Below are 27,749 nucleotides of genomic sequence, written 5' to 3'. Positions count from 1 at the left end.
GGCTTCATATGCGTGTCGGTGAAATCATCCCGCTGCTGTTTCACACAGAGGCGCGAGCGCGTGAGGTAGTTTCAGAGACACGCCCACTCTGCGCGCGACAGTATAAAGCGTGTCGAGTTCAAGCGCGCTCGTAAGTCTCAGTGCCGGACACACGCGCAGCGGAACTTTAACGATGCTGGCTGCGATCCGGCTGATCTTCATCCTCCGGACCTTCATCTTCATCAGTGCAGAGAAAATCTTCCACAGCAGAGATCATTCAGATGTCATGAACGACATTCATCAGGCTGAACTCATCACTGACACTGACACTGCAGAGGTTCATCCATCCATCCATCCATCCATATCTATCTATCTATCTATCTATCTATCGTACTTTCTTTCTATCTATCTATCTATCTATCTATCTATCTATCGTACTTTCTATCTATCTATCTATCTATCTATCTATCGTACTTTCTATCTATCTATCTATCTATCTATCTATCTATCGTACTTTCTATCTATCTATCTATCGTTCGTTTGTTCATTCGTTCATTCACTCGCTCGTTCTATCTATCGTTCGTTCTATAGTTTGTTCGTTCTATTGTTCATTTGTTCTATCATTCGTTCATTCTGTCTATCTATCGTTCTATCTATCTATTTATCGTTCATTCTCTATCGTTTGTTCTATCGTTCATTCGTTCTATCATTTGTTTGTTCGTTCATTCACTCGCTCGTTCTAACTATCTTTCGTTCATTCTCTATCGTTCGTTCTTTCGTTTGTTTGTTCTATCATTCGTTCGTTCTATCATTCATTCATTCATTCATTCTATCTGTCGTTCATTCTATCTTTAGTTTGTTCTATCTAATCTATCTATCTACCTACCTATCGTTCGTTCTGTCTATTGTTCTATCTTCAGTTCTATCTATCGTTCGTTTGTTCTCTATCGTTCATTCTATTGTTCGTTCCTTCTATCTATCATTTGTTTGTTCGTTCATTTGTTCACTCATTTGTTCGTTCATTCGTTCAATCATTCTGTCTATCCATCTATCGTTCGTTCGTTATATAGTTCGTTCGTTCGATCATTCGTTTGTTCTATCATTTGTTCTATCTATCTATCTATCTATCGTTCGTTCAGTATCGTTTATTCTATCGTTCGTTCATTCTATCGTTCATTCATTCTATCTATCGTTTGTTCATTCTCTATCGTTCGTTCTATAGTTTGTTCTATCATTCGTTCATTCGTTCGTTTGTTCTATCGTTCGTTCATTCGTTCGTTTGTTCTATCGTTCGTTCATGCTGTCTATCTATCTATCTATCGTTTGTTCGTTCTATCTATCGTTCGTTCTATTGTTAGTTCATTCTATCAATCGTTTGTTTGTTCGTTCATTCACTCACTCGTTCTGTCTATCTATCGTTCGTTCATTCTCTATGGTTCGTTCTATAGTCCGTTCGTTCTAATGGTTTTATCCGTTCGTTTGTTCTATCATTCGTTCATTCTATCTATCTTTAGTTTGTTCTATCTATCTATCTATCTGTCTGTCTGTAGTTGAGTAAGTGATGTATTTATTGACAAACATATTGATCTGTTTCTGTATTATTTCAGCGGTTTCTGTCGAAGTACGGGTTCATTAAAGCAGGAGACGGCGATGAGCCTCAGATCTCAGCAGAAGCTGCGGGTGAGACGGACGTCAGTCTCTCTCTGGACCTGCAGGAGGGCGGATCCACATCCAGGTCCAGCAGCGCTGATCTCCAGTTCATCACGGCGCTGAAGGAGTTCCAACGGGTGTCTGGTCTTCCTGTCACGGGTGTGTTTGATGACGCCACCAAAGCAGCCATGAATAAACCCAGATGTGGCGTCCCAGACCAGGATGAGGAACTGGATTCTACCAACAGCACCACGACACACAATCACACCGATGCTGCGAATGCCAGTGAAACTCGAACATCCGATAATACTCAACCTCACGAGCAGAAGAAACGCCACCTGGCAGCGCTTCTGAAGAGCAGAAAGAAGAGAGACGCCAGCGAGTGGACGGGACACATGGCGTTCTCAAAGAGTCTTCTGAAGTGGCGTCTGATGGGGGAAGGTTACAGCAGTCAGCTGTCCATCGATGAGCAGAAGTATATCTTCAGACTGGCCTTCCGCATGTGGAGTGAAGTGTCTCCGCTGCAGTTTGTGGAGGACGTTCACTCTCCTCTGGAAGACATTGACATCAGACTGGGCTTTGGGACAGGTCGGTTATGAAGACTGTTAAGAACTTCTGCAGGTTCATTTATAGGTAACAAAAAAATGTGTTCTCATTTGGTAACGGAAGCCTCTCCTGCCCCCTACAGGCCGACATCTGGGCTGCTCTCAGCGGTTTGACGGCGCGGGCCGAGAGTTTGCTCACGCATGGTTCCTTGGAGACATTCATTTCGATGACGATGAACATTTCACTGTCCCAAACACGGGCAACGGGATCAGTCTTCTGAAGGTAATGCGAGACCATGCACTAAACTACAAAAGAAGGGCCTAAAATGCAAACAGCCACTGACTTAAGAAAATTTACCAGCCATAAATATTTTTTTACCATGGATTAATCCTTATTAAAGTTACAAAAAAAGATTTTTTTTTTCTTTTTCTTTTGTAGTTTGATTAACATTAAAAACAAAAAAAAATCAGCAGGGTTATTAGGCTGCTGTCACTTTAATAGTTAATGCACTGATCCAATATACTGATACACATGTGTTTTCTTTCTCAACTTTTACATTCACTTGGACATAACTGTTTATGTATACAAGTAAGTAAACTTGCCAAGACAGGCATTTTGACATAATTTTGTCTGCATATGTCTGTTCAAGCGCAAGAAAACATGAAAGAGAGCTCAATTCAGCATTACTCGCTCTGTGAAATGTGGATTTCTGGGAACTGTGGATTTCTGGGAACTGAATTGAGTTCCCTTCCACATCTTTTTGCACTTAAATATTTAAATTGGTAAGGCTTAAACTTTTGTGACGATGCAGCACTGGCCCGTCAACATCGTTCACGTTCATGTTCTCACAATATTGCATTGTTCGAATTCATAAAAATGTTATCGGCCAACTGGTGATTGACACTGTTTCATATGCTCGCCAACGCCAACTTTTACTCGCGTTTGGTGAGTGTTAATTTTAGAGCTCAGAGAAACCGGATTAGGTTCACTTACAGTTAAAGTGGGCATGAAACATAAGTCACGCTAGTCTTTTCTTCCCAATTATGCCGTATATCCGAGGGAAACGCTTCTCAAACAAGAACAAATGTAGGGCGGGGCTTGATTTTATCTGTGGGGAATTGATTGGATGGTTGTGGTTTGCTACTGGTGGATCTCATGTGAATGACAGGTTGCCCCGCCCTCATCATCAGAGAAGAGAAGAGATGCTGCAAGAGACATTTTTTTTAACACCTTTTTCTATCGTATTCCCTGAAACAGATGCTTGTGCATCTGAATCTCTGACTGTGATGTGTCGTGTGTTTCGTTCAGGTTGCGGTTCATGAGATCGGTCATGTTTTAGGGCTTCCTCACATCTACCGGCCCGGCTCCATCATGCAGCCCAGTTACCTTCCTCAGGATGGAGGTTTCGAGATCGACTGGATGGACAGAAAGTCCATTCAGAGCCTGTACGGTGAGACCTGTGTCTGCTGCGGTCATATCTGACCTGAGATCACTGGGATGAATTTGTCAAGTCAGCTTTATTTCTGTAGCGCTCTTTACAATATATACAGAAAACTATAGTGTCATTATTCAGCTGAACAGTTATATTCAATAACTGTCAATTTCATCGGGAGGTGGGGGGGGGATGTCATGAGAAATTGAGTTTTCTTTCAGCATAAATGGAAATATCATTTTTAACAATCTAACTGTTTTCCGTGGGTTTTCTCTCTCAGGTGTGTGCAAAGGTCGCTTCAGTACCGTGTTTGATTGGATCAGGAAGGAGCAGACGCCGTACGGTGAGGTCGTGGTGCGTTTTAACACCTACTTCATGCGGGACGGCTGGTACTGGCTGTATGAGAACCGCAACAACAGAACACGTTACGGGGATCCGGTGGCGGTGCAGGTGGGGTGGCACGGGCTGCCCTCCAGCGGTGTGGACGCTTACGTTCACGTTTGGAACCGCAAAACAGACGCTGTGTACTTCTTTAAAGGTATTTATTTACTTCTCAGTTAAAAACATAATCTTAGCTGAAAGACTAAAAAATTATAGAAATTATAGCACAAGCTCATTTGCATCTCATGTTTCTAAAATCCAACTCTCATGTGTGAGCAGTAAACGGTGTACTTTTGTAACATTTGTATTTTGCAGTTTGCATATTTAGGGGTTTTCAATGATTAGGATTTTCAATGATCAAACCATAAATAGTAGAGACTTGAAACTTGGGGATGGTAGTACCCACTCCGTCTACAACCTCACCAAGGCTCGCCCCGATTGCCCTGATGGGGGCGCTACAGCAGTCAAAAGTATGAAATCGCTCATAACTCCTAAACCATTTGTCACAGACTCAGGTGTGTTATATCACTGGAATACTTGTCTCAAGCCAAGCTTCGCTCAACCTCGATAAAACCACTGCAGTACAATTCTCTGGACTCTCTGGGTCAATAATTATCAAAAAAAATTGAGCATTTGGATAGCTATAACAGGGTCGTTTAGAAAATGTACCAAAAAGCTTATAATTCATAAACAAAAACTAATATTAGGTGAGCACATGCGACATATGATTCTAAAGAGGCATGCAAACTTTTATGGAAACTGGGCCATAGGTGGCGCTATAACTGTTAAAAAGGTGAAAATGTTATATTTCTATGACAAATTACACAAAAATGGTCTTTTTCATGTCTGATTTACAAATAAATTCACGGAATTTGGTGAGCACATGCGACACATGATTCTAAAGAAACGCGCAAACTTTTATTGAAATCAGGCCATAGGTGCCGCTATAACAATTAAAAAGCTGTAAAAACCACATATTTCCTTAGTAAATTACCTGTATTGCCTGTAAATGGTCGTCTCCATCTCTGATCTAGGTGGTTGCATACTTGCTAAATAAAACATAATATCTTTTTACGGCAAGAGCTGCGTGTGTAAACCTCACGACTGACGCTATACTGCGGTCTTTAGCCTCTTTGTTAGAGCGCCCGACTCCCATGCCGGCGGACCCGGGTTCGAGTCCCGCTTAGAGCGGGCGGTTCATACAGTAGGGGTTACACACAGATATCTGCATGGATCTCTTGTTGCTGCAGGTGTGCAGTACTGGCGTTATGACAGTGAGAATGATCAGGTGTTCTCTGAGGACGCAGAGGGCCGCTCGTATCCTCGTCTGATCTCTGAAGGCTTTCCCGGCGTGTCTGGACCAGTGGACACCGCATACTACGACAGGAGAGACGCCCATATCTACTTTTTTAAAGGCTCACAGGTAACAGCTGCTAATGTTTTGACAATGCAAGATGATTGATCAGTCCAGTACAGCACCATTATTAACCTGAGTTAACGATATTAATCGCGCAATATTGATTTCCAGGTGTTCAGATTTGATGTGCGTGTGAACCGATTGGCTTCCTCTTCCCCACAAAACATCTCTGAGGTGTTTCCCGCCGTTGTCCCCGGTAATCACCCCGTCGGTAACCTGGATGCGGCGTACTTCTCATACACGCACAACACAGTGTTCCTGCTGAAGGGCGCGTGGTACTGGCGCGTGGTGAGCGGCAGAGATCGCAGACGGAGCGCGTCGCTGCCGCTGAACGGCCTGCTGCCCCGCAGGAACGTGGACGAGCAGTGGTTCGACATCTGTGACGTGCACGGCAGCTCTCTGAGAACCGCTCGCAGGTGACGCGCGCAAACCTTCAGATCAGACGGTCAATCTGATCTCTGTGGAAGCACATTTTCAACACATGAAAAAACAATCATGCTTTGGTAAATCTTATGACAAGATGTTGAAATTATGACATACTAAGTCATAATTATGAGGGGAAAAGTTATATTTAAGACATACCAAGTTGAAATTGAGATAAACTTGAAATTATGACAATTAAGACACTGTCAATTATGAGATAAAAAGTCATAATTATGACATACAAGTCGATATTATGAGATAAAGTCAAGATTATGACATACTAAGTCATAATTATGACATAAAAAGTTGAAATTATGAGATTATGCAATTAGGTCATAATTATGACATACTAAATTAGAATTATGAGGAAAAAAGTCATAATTAAGATAAGTTGAAATTGAGATAAAGTCAAAATTATGACATAAGACATACTTATTCATAATTATGAGATAAAAAGTCATAATTATGACGATATCGACATTATGAGATAAAATTGAAATTATGACACTAAGCCATAATTATGACATACTAAGTTATAATTATGAGGGAGAAAAGTCATACTTATGACATACTAATTCATAGTTATGAGATAAAATGTCATGATTAAGATATACTAAGTCGGAATTGAGATAAAGTCGAAAATATTACATAAGTCATAATTCATAATTATGACATTAAAAAGTCAAAATTATGAGATCAAGTCGAAATTTTGACATAAAAAGTTGAAATGATGAGATAGCCGAAATTATGCAATTAGGTCATAATTATGACATACCAAGTTATAAAAGTCATAATTAAGATAAAAACTGAGATAAAGTCCAAATTATGACATAAGACTTACTTATTCATAATTATGAGCTAAAAAGATATAAATAAAAAAGTCAATATTATGAGATAAAGTCAAAATTATGGAACTACCGTTAAGTCATTGACATACTAAGTCATAATTATGGCATAAAAAGTCCAAATTATGAGACAGTCAAAATTCTGAAAAAATAAAAAAAATCATGATATATTAAATCATTATGAGAATAAAAAGTCGAAATTGAGATAAAAAGTGATTTTTAAATCAGTTGTAATTATACCTTTTTAAGTCATAGTTTTGACTGTCATAGTTATAGTCTATTTAACTCATAACTTTGACTTTTTCTCTCATAATGATGACCTTTAATATCATAATTTGAATTTCATGTCATCATTTTGACAATTTTTCCGGTGATTCCCAAACTTTTCTGTAATATTTCCTTCAATCCCCCTGAGATTTTAAGTTTGTATTCCAATAATTTAACAACACATTCACATGTTCACAGTTAATGACATGCAGATTAACAAGTGCTTTATTTGTATTATTTTCATTTTAGAAATTATTTATTTATTTATGACTTTTTGCATCATTAATGGCAGAACGGCATGTTTCCTGCACAGCGTATTTGAATATGAAGAGATGCAAATGAGATTTGAGAGCGTCGTGTAGAAGAACATTTTCAGTGTCTGTTATGATACGGTTGAGCACAAAATACTGAAATAATTTAAATAATTCTTTGTGTTCCTCTATAATCACATGCTTATTAATGTCAATCAACCGGTATGTCATGTGATGACAAAAACATGTATTTATTTACACCGTTTGCTGTAATATGACTCCCTATTTAAGTTATTTATTATTTTGTTTGTTATGAACATGTTCTTTCAGAATAAACGTGTGGATGTTTTATGTTGTGTCATTTCAGACTGTATCTTTGACATTTAGAGTTCAGAAATATGAAATATAGTGTGTGTTGAGAGGAATAAACACGAGTCTTCATATTGTTTCTTAATGTCTGCAGTTTAACAGGCTTTCTGTTTAATTTCTTCACTAATACTGAACTTTTCAAACTCTGTTAGAGCTGATATTTACACACATGACGCTTTATACACACACATGACGATCTGTCGTTCTGCAGATGTTCTGTGGAATCACAGGTGTCAAGAAATTAAATAATAATTGATTTAATTTAATTGATTTCCAGGAATCAGTTCACTGATGATTTATATCTGCAGCTGTGATTCTCTGTTTATCTGAACAAATAAAACCCTTGAGAGAAAATCCAGGCATGAAACTAATTAGGAAATAATTGCATATTCCAGTAGTGATCTGTAACCGTGGAGACCGGGGATTGACCTCATGATGTAATCATAAAGACAGCTCAGGACTGACATCAGTATGAATGAGTGTTTCGTCTCTGCTGCAGAAACTTCACAATGTTAGAATGTCATTTCTGTAGATGTTAAACACACCAGCAGAGGGCGATGCGCGCACACACCAATATAAAGAGACACACTGTGTGTACTAGCATACTACTCAAACTACTGTGTGTAGTGTGGACATTTTATAAATGAAACACCGAATTTACCTACTATATTTGCCTTTTTTGTGTGAGTGTGTGTGTGTGTGTGTGTGTGTGAGTGTGTGTACATCAGTAATGATGTGAGGAATACTCTACATGTCACATTATCTTTTCATTAAAGATATGACTGTGGAATAGCTTTTGCTATGTTTGAGTAAAAACGTTTGAGTAAAAACTGTCCGAGCATTATGCAGAATTACATTGTTTACAGTGTCGCAATCTTCCCTTTTTATGTTAATAAATTTCTGGGGAGATGAGAAATAAACAATACTATTTCAATAAAAATAGGTATACATCACAGAGAAAATTTTTAACTAAATTACAATAACACTTCTTTAGAGAAGGTAATTTTTTGTACTCCCATACTCCTTTAATAAAGTGGGTGTGCAGAAACACTAAAGTGGATGTCCTTCCCTTTCAGACAGTCATCAAGTGATGAGCTAAAGATCTGCCGGATGGACATGATGCACTTCACAGCACCTAGAAGAGAATGATTATCAGTTTCACAAACAATTGGCAAGTTGTTCAATGTTCTGTCACCTGTTGTAATTTCTGAATAAAGTGCAGATAAGCATCCCATTATCGATGCCATCAGCAAGTGCCAAAGTACTTCTGACAACTCTTCTGATTCTCTTAGACTGCCAAGAGATAGGTGAGAATTTCTCATCATCTCCCATCAACATAATTAGTTGACCACTTTGAGCACCGTCATCTGGAAGATTTCCCATTGAGGCGTCACTAAAGAACACTAAAAATGTTAGAGTCACTTCCTCTGACTTTAGTTTCTGAAAAGCTTGTTTACATCACGCAAAGTCTGGACAGCAGCATGTTTCGTAGTTGAAGCAAGGATAGATGTGTGACATTTAGTCTGTCCGATTATAACTTTCTTTGTAGAGTACACAACTATCCCTTTAAATCATCATTTAAATCAGAGTGGCATCCCTCTCTGTTTAAGTTCACTTATATCACAAATATCTATTTGCTAAGCCAACTAATTCACTTTTTTTTCTCTGCCCAATATTGTTAAAAATTAAAAATTAAAATACAGGTATCGGTACTCGGTATTGGCAATTACTAAAAGTATCGCACTCGTTCTGGAAAAAGTGGTATCGGTGCATCCCTACTAAAAATGTTGTAAACAGCATTATGGAAATATATTTTTCAACTTTAAAATATACTTTGTTTAAACCTACAAAAGCCATTCACATTTACAATCTTAAATACATTTTTAGGTAAATGCATGCACTTTTTATTTTTATAGAAATATTTAAAAATGTATATCTATATCTAATCTGTACAATCTATATTAGCAGTATAGTGGTTGGCCATTTTATGTATATTTTGAATTAAAATATATCTGAAAATATATTTTTTGTTGCATGGAACTACAAACTGCAATTTAAATATTTATAAATTACTGTTTATGTGTACATAAAAAACATGTAAGCAATTTATTAATGTACATGATTGTGTTTACCTTTATTATTGTCTGTGGCTTCTTTCTTTATCTGACACTCTTCATTCCAGTCTTGTGGTATGACGTCACGTGTGAGGCGCACAAAGCTCTGTAGGGGGCAGCGCTGGGAACAGCCAGGTAAAGTCACAGCGTACGGCTCAACAGTGCTGTCATTGCGATAAAACATCTCCACTGAAAACATCCTGAAAGAGACAAGCAAAGGAATATTTTGGTTGACCAAAGAAACATAAGTTTAGGAAAAACACAGACAATATGTTACCCATTCTCTTCCTGGTGAAGCTCAATTAGATGACACGAGGCATAAGGTGGCTGCAGGCCACTAAAGACACCCAGGGCTTCCTGCAGAGCTACAATTGTTGTGTCATGCTAGTAAGGAAAGAGTTACATGAGAAAACATTACATGAACTGCTTTTTCTCAACAGAGCACATTTCTTTTTTAGCGTGACACGTGACTTACAGCTGAGTATACCATCATCTTCAATTTTTGTTTATTATCTGAAGCTGCTGCAGATAGATTCTTAATGATCTGATCTAACAGCAGGCCTGCGAATGAGAGCGTAAGCAAAGTGTATTGCACATTTCTAGTCTTTACATTGACGTGTCCCTTCATTATAATTACACACCGTTTCAAGTAGCGGCCTCTCCCTCTGTTCAACATTGATTGATAAAAAAATAAGATGCTCTTCCCAGGGATGAGCTCTCACCTCCCTGAAGTCTGCTCTTCTCCTTTCTCTTATAGACTCCAAACATAATCTGATAAGAAAAGTCATTCAGCACCTTCAGCGTTTCCATCACATCTGGAGTCACCCAGTCTGGTGGCAACTTCCCATGTTTTGACTGGGGAAGGAGAATAACAGAACTGATCTGACACAATTCATGGTGTTTGTCTGAGCATCTGGATTTAATCGAGCATCCATAGATCAGTCTGCAATAAAATTATGTTGCAAAACAAGTGTAAAGAGAACTCAACATCACGAAACATAGAGATATCAACATATGTGTACTATCCATCCTAAATAGTATGTGACATTAGTAATGTTCAATGCTATTTAGGGCAGATAGGGTGGATAGTATGCACACTGGGATGCAGGGAAGGTGTTTTATGGGGATGGGTGGGTGCTAAAGAGTTCTTTTGATGTGATTTGGTTATCAGGATTCTCTGGTTGATAGAGATTTCTTTGAAGAATCATGGTTAATGTAGTTTTTCACCAGGAATTCCATTGTTAATCAAGATAATTTAGAAAAAAATTTAAATAATGTGGTTGTTTCACCACTAAATAAAAAATAAAATAAAGGTAATTGCGACTTTTTATCTTACAATTCAGACTTTATATCTCGCAATTCGGACTTTATATCTCACAATTCGGACTTTATATCTCACAATTCAGACTTTATATCTCACAATTCGGACTTTATATCTCACAATTCAGACTTTATAACTCGCAATTCGGACTTTATATCTCACAATTCAGACTTTATATCTCGCAATTCAGACTTTATATCTCACAATTCGGACTTTATATCTCACAATTCAGACTTTATATCTCGCAATTCGGACTTTATATCTCACAATTCGGACTTTATATCTCACAATTCAGACTTTATAACTCGCAATTTGGACTTTATATCTCGCAATTCGGACTTTATAACTCGCAATTCGGACTTTATATCTCACAATTCGGACTTTATATCTCGCAATTCGGACTTTATATCACAAAATTCGGACTTTATATCTCGCAATTTGGACTTTATATCTCGCAATTCTGACTTTATAACTCGCAATTCTGACTTTATATCTCACAATTCGGACTTTATATCTCGCAATTCTGACTTTATATCTCGCAATTCTGACTTTATATCTCACAATTCAGACTTTATAACTCGCAATTTGGACTTTATATCTCGCAATTCGGACTTTATAACTCGCAATTCGGACTTTATATCTCACAATTCGGACTTTATATCTCGCAATTCGGACTTTATATCACAAAATTCGGACTTTATATCTCGCAATTTGGACTTTATATCTCGCAATTCTGACTTTATAACTCGCAATTCTGACTTTATATCTCACAATTCGGACTTTATATCTCGCAATTTGGACTTTATATCTCGCAATTCTGACTTTATATCTCGCAATTCTGACTTTATATCTCACAATTCGGACTTTATATCTCGCAATTCTGACTTTATATCTCACAATTAGGACTTTATAACACGCAATTCTGACTTTATATCTCGCAATTCGGACTTTATATCACAAAATTCAGACTTTATATCTCGCAATTCGGACTTTATAACTTGCAATTCGGACTTTACAACTCGCAATTTGGACTTTATATCAGAAAATTCGGACTTTATATCTCGCAATTCGGACTTTATAACTCGCAATTCGGACTTTATATCTCACAATTCAGACTTTATAACTCGCAATTCGGACTTTATATCACAAAATTCGGACTTTATATCTCGCAATTCGGACTTTACAACTCGCAATTCGGACTTTACAACTCGCAATTCGGACTTTATATCTCACAATTCGGACTTTATAACTTGCAATTCGGACTTTACAACTCGCAATTCGGACTTTACAACTCGCAATTCAGACTTTATATCACAAAATTCAGACTTTATATCTCGCAATTCTGACTTTATAACTCGCAATTCTGACTTTATATTTCTCGCAATTGCGACTTTATATTATGCTATTCTGAGAAAAAAGTCAGAACTGCGAGGTGATAAAAAGTCGCAATTATCTTTTTTATTTTTTATTCAGCGGTGGAAACAAGCTTCCATAGTCTTTAAAGCTTCATAAAGCTATTGTATTTCCGTATGGAGAAAATTCTGATTTTTACTTTCAGAAATCTAATGTTGCACTCTGTAATGAGGCTGATAAACGACATTAGTTCCACACACACTGTCTTTAATATATCATTCATTCACATATAGGCAACACTTAGCAGGCGAGATTGACTGGCAGATTCTCTTAATGCTAGTGCACATGAACGCCAGGTGAAACTCACCTCACAGAACAACGTGTCATAGACAATCCAAACAGAATCAACGGAGACTGTCTTCAGTGCTGTTTTATTTCTCACCATTTCTATAAATGTCTGCATAAAAACACAATGACATAACCATGATTGTAGTAACCATTGTTTTTTATAGCACATTTACATTACAAGACAGGGAACATACAAGCAAGGTGGACTCACCTTGTAAGTGACAGTCATTTTATGAAAAATGTCTGAATTTTCAGTCTCGTTCATGAGCTGTATGTAACGTGGACAGTTTCTTAGCGGGAATGGGAGCAGCTAGACAGAAAAGACAAAGGCAAACATGCTGTAGGCAGGTCGAATGGTCACGGAAACAGATTTCATATATCTAGAGATATTTACTGATGCTGCTGTGCAAATATGAACTCAAAACTAAAGAGAGGCCAGGGTCAAGTTTCAGTGTACTGCAATATTGTGGAGAGAAAAAGTGGGAATAGAGCTTAAGTGTGATGTCTTACCAAATCTTTATCCTCTGGAACAGTGTGAACAGGTATCGGCTGCCATTTCAAACCAGGAATAAACTCCTCAGAACTACTAGGTGGGAACATGGCAGCCAGGTTAGCTTCTGCACTCATCAACGTCCGGTCAAGATCTGTGCTTCTGATGTATATCTGCAACACAAAGATGGCATATGCTATTTAAAAATGCAGGTCTGACAACTTTGTGTATCCATTTATTGAACATGTTTAAACATAAATTTAAAAAGAGAGTGACCTCATGCCGGTTATAGCTCTCACTCAGGAATCCTCTGTAGCGTTTCTTTAAAAACTGACCTAGTTCATAGTGCTGCTTCTTTCCCTCCTGGAAAATTGAGAAGATTGAGTTACAGTAATAAAAACACCCTCTTATGAAATCTTATAGTGAAAAGATGAAATAACATCCTTAAAGTACATTCAGTAGTTTGGTGCCTATTAAAAATGTACACAGACTGGGCTCATAATAGTTTTCTATTGAAGAGTTTTTAAATTATGTATTAATAATTACCACTATAACCGACAGATGGCGGCGGAGGACCATTTATTTGCACATATATTAGCCATTTGCGCACCCAATGGGCGTGCTGGCCTGAAAACGAGGTGTGTTCAGGCACATTGTTGGCGCATTGCTATTTTGAGGCAACTGAAATAGACTCAATGGCGCAATATTTTTTTGTTATTTAAAGAGCGCGTTAGTAATATGTGCCTATAGGCGGGTGCACAACATGCATACACACAGCACATATATTAAAAATAAAAGGATTACAATGTAAAAGATTCTTATTATGTGCATAAAGATAAAAATGCTTTGGTAGAATCTGGCTTGTCCCATAGATGGTCTTTAACCTCGCGCACGAGCAGATCCGTTTCCTTGCTAGAGAACCGTTCAGTTTTTCCGCTTGCAAATTCTGCCATGTAAATAGTGAATCCCATGTAACTGATTAAAACAATGAGAATAATGTATGTGTGTGCATGTCTGCATACCTGGGAGAGCTGTCCAAAACCCTGGGGCCAGTCACTCTCCTTGTAGGGATCGGTTGGATAGGCCTCGATTGGAGATCTGTCGCCATGACGATAGAGCTGACAGAGAGGAAGTCAAATACTTGACTGAGTATTGGGGATTTATGTATGTGTGTGTTCAGGAGGATTAAACTAACTGCAACTGCGGTTAGAAGCCATAAGCATGTGCCAAATCCACGTTCCAGACCTTCCTTACCTGTTTTACCTAGTGTTCCAGTGCAGAATAGCACAGTTAATTTCAACGTTGTTGTAGCAAAGAATGTCAAATTGGTACATCCATTTCGAGAAGCTGAGGTAGATGCTTACTTCATAGCCTTTGAGTGCATTGCTGCAAAACTAGGATGGCCAAAAGGATATGTGGTGTGGATGTATTAGTTTGTGGGATTGAACTAGGCTCTGTTAAAGTATTGTTGCATAAAGCCCCTGGTGTTCCAGTTACTTATTATTGGGATGGCGTACTCATGAGACGTTGGCAACTGCAAGTGAATGGGAATGTGTTAGCGGTACATCAACTTGTTCTGCCTTCTGCTTACCGCCCTCAGGTCCTGAAGCTGGCGAATGAGCACCCCCTGTCTGGTCACCTTGGCATCACTAAGACGTAAAAGCACATCTTAAAGTACTTCTTCTGGCTTGGAATGAGGAACAGCGTAGTGAAGTACTGTCAAGCTTGCCATGAATGTCAAGTTTAAGGTAAGTCTAACCAGACTGTTCCTCTGCTCCTCTTCATCCCATACCAGTGATGAGTCAGCCATTTGAATGCTTGATTTTGGAATGTGTTGGACCCTTGCCCAAGTCAAAATCAGGCCATCAGTATATTTTAACTCTGATGTGGGCTGCCACATGATTCCCAGAAAGCTGTGCCCTTGCGTTCTCTGAAAGCTAATGTCATAGTCAAAGAGATCATCAAGTTCTGTTCGACGTTTGGACTACCGAAGGTCATTCAAACTGACCAGGGCTCCAACTTCAGCTCAAAGTTGTTTGCTCAGGTTTCGAAAAAGTTAAAAGATTCTCACCAAATGTCTAGCTGATGTTCCCGGCAGAACCTCTATGATCAAACATGACATAGCCTGATCAAACAGCCCTCCCATTAAGCAACACCCATACCATGTTAATCCTCAAAAACATGAAGTGATGAGAAGGGAAGTTGAGTATCCTTTAAAGCATGGTCTTGCCACACCTAGCCATAGTCCTTGGAGCGCTCCTTGTTTATTAGTGCCTAAACAAGACTTGACTTTTCGTTTCTGCACAGACTATTGTAAGATAAAGAGCGTGATAAAGCCAGATTCTTTTCCTCTGCACAGAATGGAGGATTGTGTAGACCGAATCAGTAGTGCACACTTTGTGACAAAGCTTGACCTACTGAAAGGTTATTGGCAAGTGCCATTAACTGCCCGTGCCTGTCTTTGTGACACCTGATAACCTGTTGCAATACTCTGTTATGGCCTTCGGGAAGTGCAATGCTCCGGCAACATTCCAAAGGCTGATGCAACGAGTGTTGTCAGGAATCCCCAACTGTGATGCCTACTTAGATGATGTAGCAGTTTACTCTCACACTTGGAAAGTAGCCTTGATAAAGTTTTCAATGCATTAGCCAAAGCTTCACTAACCTTCAACCTGCTTAAATGTGAGTTTGCCTAAGCAGTTGTTACCTATTTACGTAAAAAGGTAGGTCAGGGTCAAGTAAAACCTGTGGAAGCAAAAGTAGCAGATATCTTGAACTTTCCTCCACCTCGTAATAAGAGAGAGTTGCAGCGTTTTCTTGGAATGGCAAGATAGTATTGGAGCTTCTGCAAGAATTTCGCTACAGTGGTCACTCCTTTGACTGACCTACTTTGTACTGCCAAGAAATTTTTTTGGTCCTCTCAATGTGAGTCTGCTTTTAACGCTGCCAAAGATCTTTTAAATAATGCTCCTGTACTTTCTGCTCCTTGTTTCACTCTCCCGTTCAAGCTGCAGGTACTGTAGATGCCAGTTCCTCAGGTGCCGGTGCAGGTGTTACTGCAGGAAGATGCTTTACTTTTATATTCTGCTGTAGAGTGAAAAGTATTTGTACAGTTTATTTTCAAGACATGGGTTGATGCTTGAAAACTTGTGGGTGGGGGTGTTATGTTCTGTGGTAGTGTATATTCTGTTAGATATGTGCTGGTGTTTTTCTTCTCTCTGTCTCTCTGCATGTTCTGCATGTGCGGAAGAGAGAGAGAGGTGATCGCTCACACCTGCTGCTCATTACTGTGGAGAGGCTGCACGCTCAAAAGAAGCTTGGAGTGATATTCAAACTGAAGCTTGCCTTCCAGAGTGCTGTTTCCCTGTTGTATTGTGTAGAGTTGAGTTAAAACAAACAGTTTTGTCAAACCAGCTGTAGCCTACATTTACTCAGCACACACTAGTCTCTGGCAGTAATCTGGACAAATGCATAATACTCACCACAGTGACAAACTTGAGCGTGCTCTCTCCATTGGAAAGACTAAAAGCGAAGACAAACACGGCGATCAGAAAACAGGAATCCATACTTGCGGACGAGCAGCTGAGATAGAGTACAGTAACCTCATTGAATGATCGTTGCCTGCCTGATCTGGCAAACACAACAAGAAGAGCTGCAAGGTTTTCTGGGTAAAGGAGTGCTCCCATTGGTCAATGCACTCTGCAGCTTTAAAAACACCTAACGTGATTGGTCTTCTTGGAACAGAGAAGGACTTCGGACCAAATCGCAAAAAAAAGTTGTCTTTGGTAAGACAACTGTAAACTGCAAATGTGGGTCATGTTTAATCTGGCATCCAAGACCAGTCTTAATTAAGGTGTATTTGAATCTGTCTTTCTTTCTTTTCTTCTTTCTTTCTTTCTTTCTTTCTTAACTGTCCTGGCAATTTTAAACCAGGCCTGCTACAGGATAATGAGAGGAAATCAGTTTCACAACGTACCCTACTGAATATTGTGTTCAGGGTTGGATCGTGAATGCATAAATAAACAATTGGCAACAAAAAGCAGTCAATAGAATGAGCAGTCTTATCTGTTGATGGTAGGATCGATGAAATGACGAAATCTAGTAGATGTCCTTGTTGATGTAGGCCTGGAGTCCTTTGAATAAAGTCCTTGGGCAGTTGCAATACTGCACCCAAACAAACTCCAAAGTTCGGCACTTCACAAGGCAGTGTAAGTTTATGTGTAACATAAAATCCTCTACAAAAGAAAACAACTCATTAACTTTCTTTTACAAAACAAACAAACATAGCACACAAAACATTGAAACAAGTAACCTTTCCCAAACAATAAACTTCACAAAAGCATACACAAACTCAAACTCTTGCAGGTGAATGGACCAATGGATCGGACGTTAAGATGGTTTTGGATGGTTAAATACCCAGGTTAGAGCACCTTGAAAGGTCGTCCTTCCAAATAAGGAAGTCCTTCCATTTTTCGACTGGCTATATCACCATGCAGCACTCTTTCTCCAAAACTGAATACCATTTCTCAGCTCCCTGTAATAGATGTGAGGAGTAGGCAACGACATGTTCCACACCGTCTATATTTTGAGTCAGGACTGCTCCCAAACCAATGTCACTAGCATCAGTCTGGACTCTAAAAGGCTTTGACAAATCCTGGGCGAGTAAAACTGGGGCACTGGTTAATTCATGTTTGATCAACTCAAAAGAACTCTGACATTCCTCCGTCCAAGTCCAGGTAGCTCCTTTCCATTTCAAGGCATGCAGTGGGGCAGCTTTCTCTGAAAATTGAGGGATGAATCTGTGGTAGCATCGTGCTAGACCTAAGAAACGTTGTACTTCTTTCAGAGACTTGGGGACAGGAAATGTGGATACAGCTTCAACTTTAGCAGGGTCAGATTACATGTCCTAAAAACTTCAAAGATTTCTGCACCAGGTTGCACTTTTGGAGGTTTAGGGTGAGACCTGCTCGAATTCAGACACTGGAAGACTTCTCTTAGGTGGGCTAGATGTTCTTCCTCAGACTTAGAGTAAACTACAACATCACCGATGTATACAAAACAACCCCTCATGTCTTGCAGCACAAACTCCAACAGTTGCTGGAATGTGGTTGCTGCATTTTTGAGGCCGAAAGGTAAACAAAGTAATTCATATAATCCTGATGATGTAGTGAAAGCAGTTTTGGGGATACTCTCTGACTCCATCTCAACTTGCCAATACCCACTTTTGAGGTTGAGGGCACTGAAAATAGCAGCTCCGTGCAGAGGCTCAAGGATTTCATGTATTTGTGGCATGAGGTAACAGTCCTAGTAAGTCTTTGAATTCAAACCTCTAAAACCAACACAAAATCGCTGACCACCTCCCTTCTTCGGTACCAGGACCACAGGTGCAGCCTATGGAGAAAGTGAGGGCCTGATGACCATTTTGTCCAACATTACCTTGATTTCTTGTTTCTTGATGAATTGTTGTTTCTCAGGTGATACTCTGTATGGTTTCTTACAGATGAATACTTCACTGGTTGTAATAATGCAGTGTTTGACTACATCAGTGTGTCCCATTTCGTTGGTACAAATGGTGGGCTATTCTCTCATCAGATGCTTGAGTTGTGACTGGTATTCTGAAGATGCATCTGTACTGGTAACCAGTAGGGTTGGGAACCGAGTGTTTTTTGAAAAGTACCGGAACCATGCAAAATTTCTAAGTTTCGGTTCCCAAAACAGTTTTTGGTGGGGGAAGTGCGGGGAACGTATCCTTTAATAGAGACGCCTCGCCTCATGAATATTATAGCAATGATTGCACTGACAAGCTCTCGTGGAGTCGCGGTACTTATATACCACATCAGATATCAATACAGAGAGAGAGAGAGATATGCACAAAGATGCACGATTATTCTTTAAAAGATTGCATTCTCGATTATGTCACGATTACCAGTGAGAGTGCCCATCATTGCCACCAGAGGGCACTCCATCCTGGACTACACACATCATTGGGACTCCATTTCCCATCTACCCTCATACCCTGGACTGATCACCCTGCACCTGCTACCCATTATGCAATCACTCACTCACACATAAAAGACACTTGCACCCACACCTCCACGCAAAGTCTTGATTTTCCCTGGTGATCTTTTCTGAGCATTATTGTGGATTGCTATTCTTGTGTTTGACTGGACTGTTCCTCATGTTTGATTCTCTGCTGCCTGCCCTGACCTTTGCCTGTTTCTGGATACTGTACGTTTGCTGCCTGCCCTGATCTCTGCCTGTCTTTGGACTCTGTTTGTTTGCCGCCTGCCCTGATCTCTGCCTGTCCCTGTTTACGCCTCTGCCTTGTCCTTACCCTGTTGTGTTTGCTAATCAATAAAAACTGCAAATGGTTCCTAACTCCGTTGACCCAATCCTTACAGATTTCATCACCCACATGATCTAATTCCTAAATGACAACGATTTGCCCGTGTATATTAAACCTTTGACAAAAATAAAATCGCAACATTCAAATCTGTGTTCACGCTGCTCTTTAGAGATGTCATGTTTAGATATAAACAGCTTCACAGAAATCTTTGCAAACACACAGTATCATTATTTCTGTTACAAATATTCCAATTATCACAAAAGTATACAAAAGTTTATTATTCAGATATAAACGCTGATGTCCATGTTACCGACCAAAATAGAATAAATCACCTTTTGAAAGTAAAGTGGTGCTTCAAATAACGACTGTGTCGACTGCATTGTCACGCCACTAGGTGGCAACAAATTACTGTTAAAAATGTATCTATCACTGAATCATATGCTGTGTTTGAAATCGCCCCCTATACCCTCATTCACTATTCCCTACATTAGTCCACTAATATAGTCCACTTGAAGGAGTGAATGAAACGAGTGAGTGAATTCGGACACTGAGTGCACCGGAAGGGCTGCCGATTTCGCATAGTTTGTGCTGCTGTTTAATAATCTTTTGAAATGTAGCAAACTGGCAGCTCCAGTAGTAATGAATATTTATGTTGAACTAGCATGTTCAAACCTTTTAAACGATTTAATGATTAATTAAAAAGGAATTTATACCTGTATGATAATGCTGGACCAGCGCGGTTTGGAAAATGAATGGATGACTGATTCAGCTGCGGGCACCATCTCCTGACGAGACGCGGGTATTCATTCAGCGCGCGACTCTCACAATGCATTATGGGTATTCTCTACCCGTTGAGCGTGCATCGGTTGTACGCTCGTTATTGCGGTGCATTGTGGGATTGAATGAGTGCACTCAACATCGTCCACTATGGTTTCAGACACCACTACAAATGGCTGTCCCCTCAAATAGTGCCCTATTTAAGGGTATAGGGGGCGATTTCGGACACAGCCATACTTTCAGAAACAAGTGAAGTCTTTATGAATACAAAAATATTCTGTTTCACCTGTCTGGATCTTACAAGTGTGTTCAAGCATCTTATTTGTCTCATCATCAGGACTAATGTTAACTATAGTGAACCTTATTGTAGTGTTAGCAAATTTGTTGAGATTAGCAGTCTGTTAAACTCATTTCACAAGTATAATAAACACAAAAAAGACTTTTTGAACAGTGAGATCCTCATCCTTCATAACATACAAAGTTAAATCATACCTCCTTCCTTGCCCTTCACAGCTCCACACCCCAAAAGCTGAGCTTGTTTGAATCATTGATAATTCAATGAAAGTATGAATGAGTTCTTGCACAGGTTGTGGATCTCTTCTGGTAAAGGACCGGCAGTAAAATCAGTATTGGGTTCATACTCATCCTCTGCACCGTGTGATGTGACTGACATGACTGAAACAAAACAGACAACAATAAACAGACACAAAACCATAGACCTTGAACACTTGTTTTGTAAATTGTCCCTGTTCGGGCACCATTCTATAACTAGTTTAAACCAGGCCAGCTACAGGAGAATGAGGGGGAATCAGTTTTGCAACATACCCTACCTCTTGGTGGGAGATGGTTCTGAGTGGGTCGCGGAGTGCCTGAGTAAAACGTGTTGTCCCGATTCAGTAACTGTGGTCAGATGAGATGTCATCAGGCTATATATCTGTAATTTTTCTAACGTATTTTTTTGTAGTTTGTTACGAAATAAAAACTCTCCCGCCTCAGAAAACCGAACCTTCCTGTCCTGTCAGACGTGCTCGCTGCGCGCGCTTTTCAATTGCACGTGCAAATGCGGCTGCGCGCTCTTTATATCACTTAAAACATAAAGCGCAAGAGAAACTACAAGCATGAAATGTTATAGTTACGTTGTCAATTAGTAAGTCATGAAATAAAAGTAAAGTACCAATAGCACGTGACGTAACTGGTACGTCATGTGTTCGCTGGGAAGGATTTGCATTCATTCTCTTCATCAGGAGCAGTTTCCATGTTTCATTAACAGTCATGTTAGTAGCCTATTGTGTATTTTATATCTGTTTTATTATGTAATTTAATATTTCTTAAATTACATTACAATAAAACATAAATTAATAAAGCATCTTTTTCTATAATTCTAAAAATGAATCTGTAGCCTAGTCATTATAATTAGCTTCATAATAGAAGTCTGTGATATGAGACATTTAATTACAAAAAACATGCTCAATATAAAAATGGCGACAAATACAAATGAATGTTTAGATATAATTATTGTTTGGCTAAATAAATTACACCTTTTGTCCAGTGAGTTTTGCTGTGGTTAGTAATTATTGGATATTGATTTTAAAATAATTGTGTAAAATTGAGTGGATTTCCATTCTTGGAATGACTTAGTGTGCAAATGTCTCCCATTAAATAAACAGTATATGTGTATTATATATTATACACACACTTACTGGTTTTACAGGTTTCCTACGTTTTTTGTAGCTCAGGACTCAAATCAGTATGAATGAGTGTTTCATCTCTTTAGTGCTGCTGAAATAGAAATAGAAACTTCACAATGTTAGAAAAAAAGTAATTTCTGAAGATGTCAAACAAACCAGCAGAGGGCGACGCACACACACACATATTAAGAGACACACTGTGCATACTAGCATACTACTCACTCAAACTACTGTGTAGTGTGGACATTTTATGAATGGAACACTGAATTTACCAGTTTGTGTGTGTGTGTGTGTGAGTGTGAGTGAGTGTGTGAGTGAATGAGTGAGTGTGTGTGCGTGTGTGTGTGTGTGTGTGTGTGTGTGTGTGAGTGAGTGTGTGAGTGAATGAGTGAGTGTGTGTGTGTGTGCGTGTGTGTGAGAGTGAGTGAGTGAGTGTTTGTGTGTGTGTGTGTGTGTTTACAGCAGTAATGATGTGAGGAATTCTCTACGTCTCACATTACCTTTTCATTAAAGATATGACTGTGAAATAGCTGTTGCTATGGAAACGTTTGAGCAAAAACTGTCCGAGCATTATGCAGAATTACATTGTTTACAGCGTCGCTCGGGCTGATGGGACACATCACACACACACACACACACACACACACACACACACACGTCAGCACTACAGCTACACACTGGAAATGATTCTGTGTTTTGTGAAAGCTTTCATTAGCTTGTTCTCCAGTGATAACTGATGAATATATTTGTCAGAGAAGTAATTTCTTGTCAACATGTTGCTCACACACACACACACACACACACACACACACACACACACATCAGAACTAATGAGCATTCAGGCAGTGGATCGGAGCACAAACCTCATGAAATGATGATGATGATGATTATGATATTCCAGAACATTTCACCCCGATGAGACACGTGACTGTATATCTTAACATTCATATCAAATCTGATTTGTGTCGAAATATGATCAGAATAACATCATCACATGACCTCACATGTTTGATGTTTGACTGAATTAATCCATTATTCTTTGAGGTAATTGTTTCTATATTCTGTTCATCACTTTTGACCCCAACAGCCTAGAAACAATGTTTTTTCCTCAGGTTCTTTGGGTCGTGTTGAGTTCAGTACACGATGGTTTTTTTCCTCTCGTTTTTCCTGGACTTTTCCCAGAGCTGGTTTGATGCCCTGAACATAACTGAATGTAAATGTCAAAGTAGATGTTCACAGCAGCAGAGGTTTAAAACTGTCTGTTCTGCAGTAACTGAAGCAGTGTGTTTGTCTGCTGCTGGACGGAGACTCAGAGATTCTGGGATGTAAAAGTAGGTTGAAGGACTCTGGGTGGCGAATGACCCCTCAGGCAAATACACATAAAATGGGGCAGAAAGCATCTCATTCCTCCCTCTGTGTCTCTGACTCGTTCTGTCTCTCCTCTCATCCGATCATCCAGGCCTGTGTTTCCCAGCATTCAGAGCGGATCAGATCTATGAACAGATTGCATGACGTGTTTGAGGTGAAAGTTACAAACTGAATATCATTTCATGTTTCATGTGTCAGTTTTTATGAACTCTTTTAATTTAGACTATTGATGTAAACTGAAAAAAGGCCAGTTGCAGGACCTAAAATACTTATTATGTTGGAAAAGTTCATGTCCACATTATTTTTAATCACTTTTTCTGGTTTTGTGCAGATGTCTCCAGTGCTAGACTGCAAAAATCATTTTGTTAGGCTACTTCATTTTTTTTTTTTTCCCCATTAAATAAACATCCTTAACACATTACAAGATACATTCACCTGAAGCAAAATTGCATACAATAATTTTGTTTGTTAATGAGGTAAGAAATGTTAACTAAAATCACAGTAGCCTATATCCTCTGAAAACGAACCCTTACAAAATTTTGCTTCTCAACTAAAATATGAAACATTATATAGTACTATCTACTATAATAGAATGAAATATTTGGAATACATATATTCAAAGACTTTATAAAAGTCGTATTATTATGAATGGGAGAAAGTGCAACGCGCAAAATGGCGGAATAAGTCCCGCCTTCTAAATAAGAGCCAATCGCCGATTGGTAAAGTCATCGCGTCACTGCAGCTGCCGTTAGAAGCTCCAGTTCAAGATCGTATGCAGCCCCGCCCCTTTTAAGCGCTGCGCCCGTTGTCTTTTGTCTTCCGGTTTGTATTTACACACATCTTACGTATTTATGAATAAACTGCTCGCTTCCCTGTTTACTGATTTGTTAAGACATCTGCTTTAAACATTACAATGCTCTGTCATTAACTCTAAAACAAGTAAATCCACTCCACCAGCTAATTATTCTTTGACAGCGATGCCATAGAAATGAACAGAGCTCCCGCCAAAACGGAAGTTCAAAGACAATATTATCAAGATGGCGGCGCGCTTGTTTCTCTGGTGCAAGCGGTCTTGCGCATTAGCTTGATCCAGCCTGAAAAATGCAGTTTTATGTCATGATTCGAGAGTTTATAAACAAAATTTATGAGACAGTTGTTGTCAGATTTCATTGGTGATTTCAAATATGAAATTTAATCGAGAGCTTTGCGAACAGCTTTGGAGAATTTGATGTTTCTCCCATTCAAAGAGAGAGGAGCTGCACTTGCATGTCCGAGAGGCGTTTCTAAGATGGCCGCCGAGTGAAATGACTTGTCTTTGCATCATTCACAGTGGCACCTAGTTATCACTTAAAATGTTCACTTGATAATGCCTTGAGGTTACAGGCCTCACGGACAGAGATAAAGAAATATTTATTTGAACTGCGATACAGTAAATTTGCATTTCTGTGTGTTGTGAAAAACTTTTTTCCCCGATTCTTCAATTCTGAATTTTACATAACACAGATTGAACGCAAATGTACTAGATCATCTGGGTTTCCATGCATGTAGAAAATAAGCATACTGTGCACTGCAGATTTAATATGTTATTCTGAACACAGGCGGTATTTGAGTTCTGAGCAGTTTGAGAGACGCGAGTGTCTGTTTCTGCTCTGTGAAGCGTGATGTAAATATCTCTATTTTCTCTTGCCTCATAAAGATGAACTACACCGTCCCGCTCGGAGAAAGTCTCAAAAAGAAAATGATTATGAGCCCGATTCCTTTTCCCCAAATGTGTGTAATTCCATGCAGGCGATAATGATGTCATTACACCCTGATGCAGGACGGCTGTTATGGTCCTTCATTATTTTATAGAGTCTGCTCACATGACCTTGTTATCTGTCCCATGCAGACCAGCCGCACACTAAAGGACAGACACAATCGTTACGGGTCATTTCCCTGCCGACTGAGATAAACGGAGACGTGGATGCGTCGAGACGCGCGGATGACCCTCAAACCACAGCGCTTTTATCAGTTAGAGACGCGTGTTCGTAAGTGGATGAATCTTAACTGCTCATTCATATTTGATCATATCTCCTGAACTGATGACATTTAGTGAAATGAATCTCAGTTCAGGTCAGATGGTCAGTGTTTTTCGAGATCTCCTTCTGAAAAGCACAATGTGCTCTGATTGGTTGGATGGAGCAGTTTGTTGTGATTGGTCAGTGTTTGGGAGATGTCCCGCCCCTTACCATAACCGCCAGTTTCAACACACTACTAACTAACTCAACCAGGCCACGCCCCTTTATTCTGCGTATGAATTATTTAAATGAGGAATATTGTGAAGAAAACTCAAGAATACAATGGGGCGTTTCAGGGAGGTGAAAGGTTCTTTGGGGAACCAATAATGGTTCTTTTATGGCATCGCTGCAAAAACCCCCTTTATAATCTCTTAAATGTACTGATACTAAACTAAGATGTTTTATTGTCATCTAAACTAGTGTTTTTTTATTATTTTTTTATGCAAACTCCCAGATGCATTCGGTGGCTCTTAAAACTCTGTAATAGACTGTATTTCCACACGTACAGACGAGTAAAGTGCCATTGAGATAAATGGGAATACGACTGAACATCTTCAGAGCTTCACTGATAAAAGGGTTTGTTCCAATCGCTGTAAGTCACAGAGTGATTTTATTGTTTTTTTTTTAGTGATATTTCTAAGCGCTCTCCAGTCTTGTTTTCTTGTTCAGCATGATTTACAGTATCGCTCGTGTTTTTCTCTCGTGACCCGTTGTTCTCCTGAGGGACGAGCTGACATTAACTCAGCTTGACTTCTCTCACCCTCTCCAGCAGCTCCACTTCACTGCTTTTCTCCCAGTGAAGATCCAAGATTCTCTCCAGATCTTCTGATTTCATCGGCATCGTTCCGACACATTTGTTGTGTAAAACTGAGCTTGTATAGATTTTATTTTTATAGATAATATTTTGGGCTGTAGTGTTTGACTGAAGAAGCCCAGACAAACTTTAAAACAGAAGAGAGTTATAAAACAACAAAACACTGATCAGAACTGATTGGATTAAAGCAGGGATTTTATTGTTAAAGGTTTTTAAACGATTAGTTCACTTCAGAATTAATAATAATATGATAATTTACTCTCCTCCATGTCATCCAAGATGTTCATGTCTTTCTTTCTTCAGTCGAAAAGAAATTAAGGAAAACATTCCAGGATTTTTCTCCATATAGTGGACTTCACTGGGGTTCAACGGGTTGAAGGTCCAAATGTCAGTTTCAGTGCAGCTTCAAAGAGCTCTACATGATCCCAGACGAGGAATAAGAGTCTTATCTAGAGAAACCATCGGACATTTTCTAAAAAAAAAAAAACTAATTATATATTTTTTAACCACAAATGCTCGTCTTGCACTGCTCTGTGATGCTCCACGCATTACGTAATCATGTTGGAAAGGTCACGCGTGACGTAGACGGAAGTACCGATCCAGTGTTTACAAAGCGAACGTGCAAAGATTAAGTCAAACGCCTCTTCAACTAAAAACAAACTAATACAAATGTCAAAAACACAACAAAATTACTTTTTACTTAATTAAAATGAAAACAGAAATAGAAAATATGGAAATAAAATCTAATTCAAAATATTAGCAAAAAATAGAATAATATCACTGGTACTAAAATAACACTGGATTAATGTTCTTCAGTGATGATCAGATTCAGAAATTCTTTAGTGATTAAATATGATATTCTGATGATGAGACAGAGAGCATGATGGGAAACACTTTAAATCTAAATTATTATTTAGAAACAAATAAGACAATAAAAAGCTTTTTGCCTCCTGAATGTGGTTAAACACGGTGCTCTCTCTCTCTCACACACACACACACACACACACATTTTTAATTAATTACTGAACCAGCACCAGTTCAGATCATTCAGTCATGTATTAATATCATCACTGTAATTCTGCCTGACACGTTAATGAAACACTGTTTACATTCGAGGGTTAAACGCAGATAAGACACGCTCACACTGACACTGAGGACATGATACGCTGCTGTCAGAGCTGCTCATTTGCATATTAATGAGAAGGAAGAGGAGACTAACAAATACTCCCATGATGACCTGCAGCAGGACACGATCTGACCAAATCCCCGCAGTGTGTGTGTGTTTGCAGGCTCTTAATAACACACAGACACACACATCATTCCGAACGTCCCGCAGGACACACACATTAGAGCACAAACACACAATTATCAGTGTCTGAAGAGTGCGTTAATGAGACGAGGCCATTAACATCTCGACTGATTGATAAAAACACATGATGACTCAAACACAGCAAAACACTCATCATGTTCCTTTACATCCCATTCACCTCGTTTAACATGGTGTTGTTCATTA

At 39.1% G+C, this 27,749-nt stretch overlaps 2 protein-coding genes across 2 annotated transcripts; one reads left to right on the top strand and one right to left on the bottom strand.

Annotated features, from left to right (window-relative positions):
• The first annotated feature begins 39 nt into the window (after positions 1-39).
• Positions 40-7,542, top strand: mmp21 (matrix metallopeptidase 21). The gene is made up of 7 exons (XM_051915077.1): positions 40-316; positions 1,587-2,217; positions 2,318-2,457; positions 3,484-3,625; positions 3,888-4,145; positions 5,239-5,411; positions 5,517-7,542. Exons 1-7 carry the CDS (start codon positions 173-175, stop codon positions 5,823-5,825), a joined length of 1,797 nt encoding a protein of 598 aa, XP_051771037.1. The 5' UTR covers positions 40-172; the 3' UTR covers positions 5,826-7,542.
• A 705-nt stretch (positions 7,543-8,247) lies between these two features.
• Positions 8,248-16,837, bottom strand: LOC127523909 (lysosomal acid phosphatase-like). Its single transcript, XM_051915078.1, has 11 exons — positions 16,669-16,837; positions 14,209-14,304; positions 13,463-13,549; positions 13,207-13,359; positions 12,908-13,006; positions 12,716-12,805; positions 10,397-10,529; positions 10,150-10,235; positions 9,952-10,058; positions 9,693-9,874; positions 8,248-8,695 (listed from the first exon to the last, which is right to left on the bottom strand). Exons 1-11 carry the CDS (start codon positions 16,750-16,752, stop codon positions 8,586-8,588), a joined length of 1,227 nt encoding a protein of 408 aa, XP_051771038.1. The 5' UTR covers positions 16,753-16,837; the 3' UTR covers positions 8,248-8,585.
• Positions 16,838-27,749: the final 10,912 nt, after the last annotated feature.

The sequence above is a fragment of the Ctenopharyngodon idella genome, chromosome 12 (genome assembly GCF_019924925.1).
Source record: "Ctenopharyngodon idella isolate HZGC_01 chromosome 12, HZGC01, whole genome shotgun sequence".
Taxonomy (NCBI): Eukaryota; Metazoa; Chordata; class Actinopteri; order Cypriniformes; family Xenocyprididae; genus Ctenopharyngodon; species Ctenopharyngodon idella.
The sequence above is the reverse complement of the archived record's forward strand: the minus strand, read 5'-3'. Positions and strand labels throughout refer to the sequence as shown.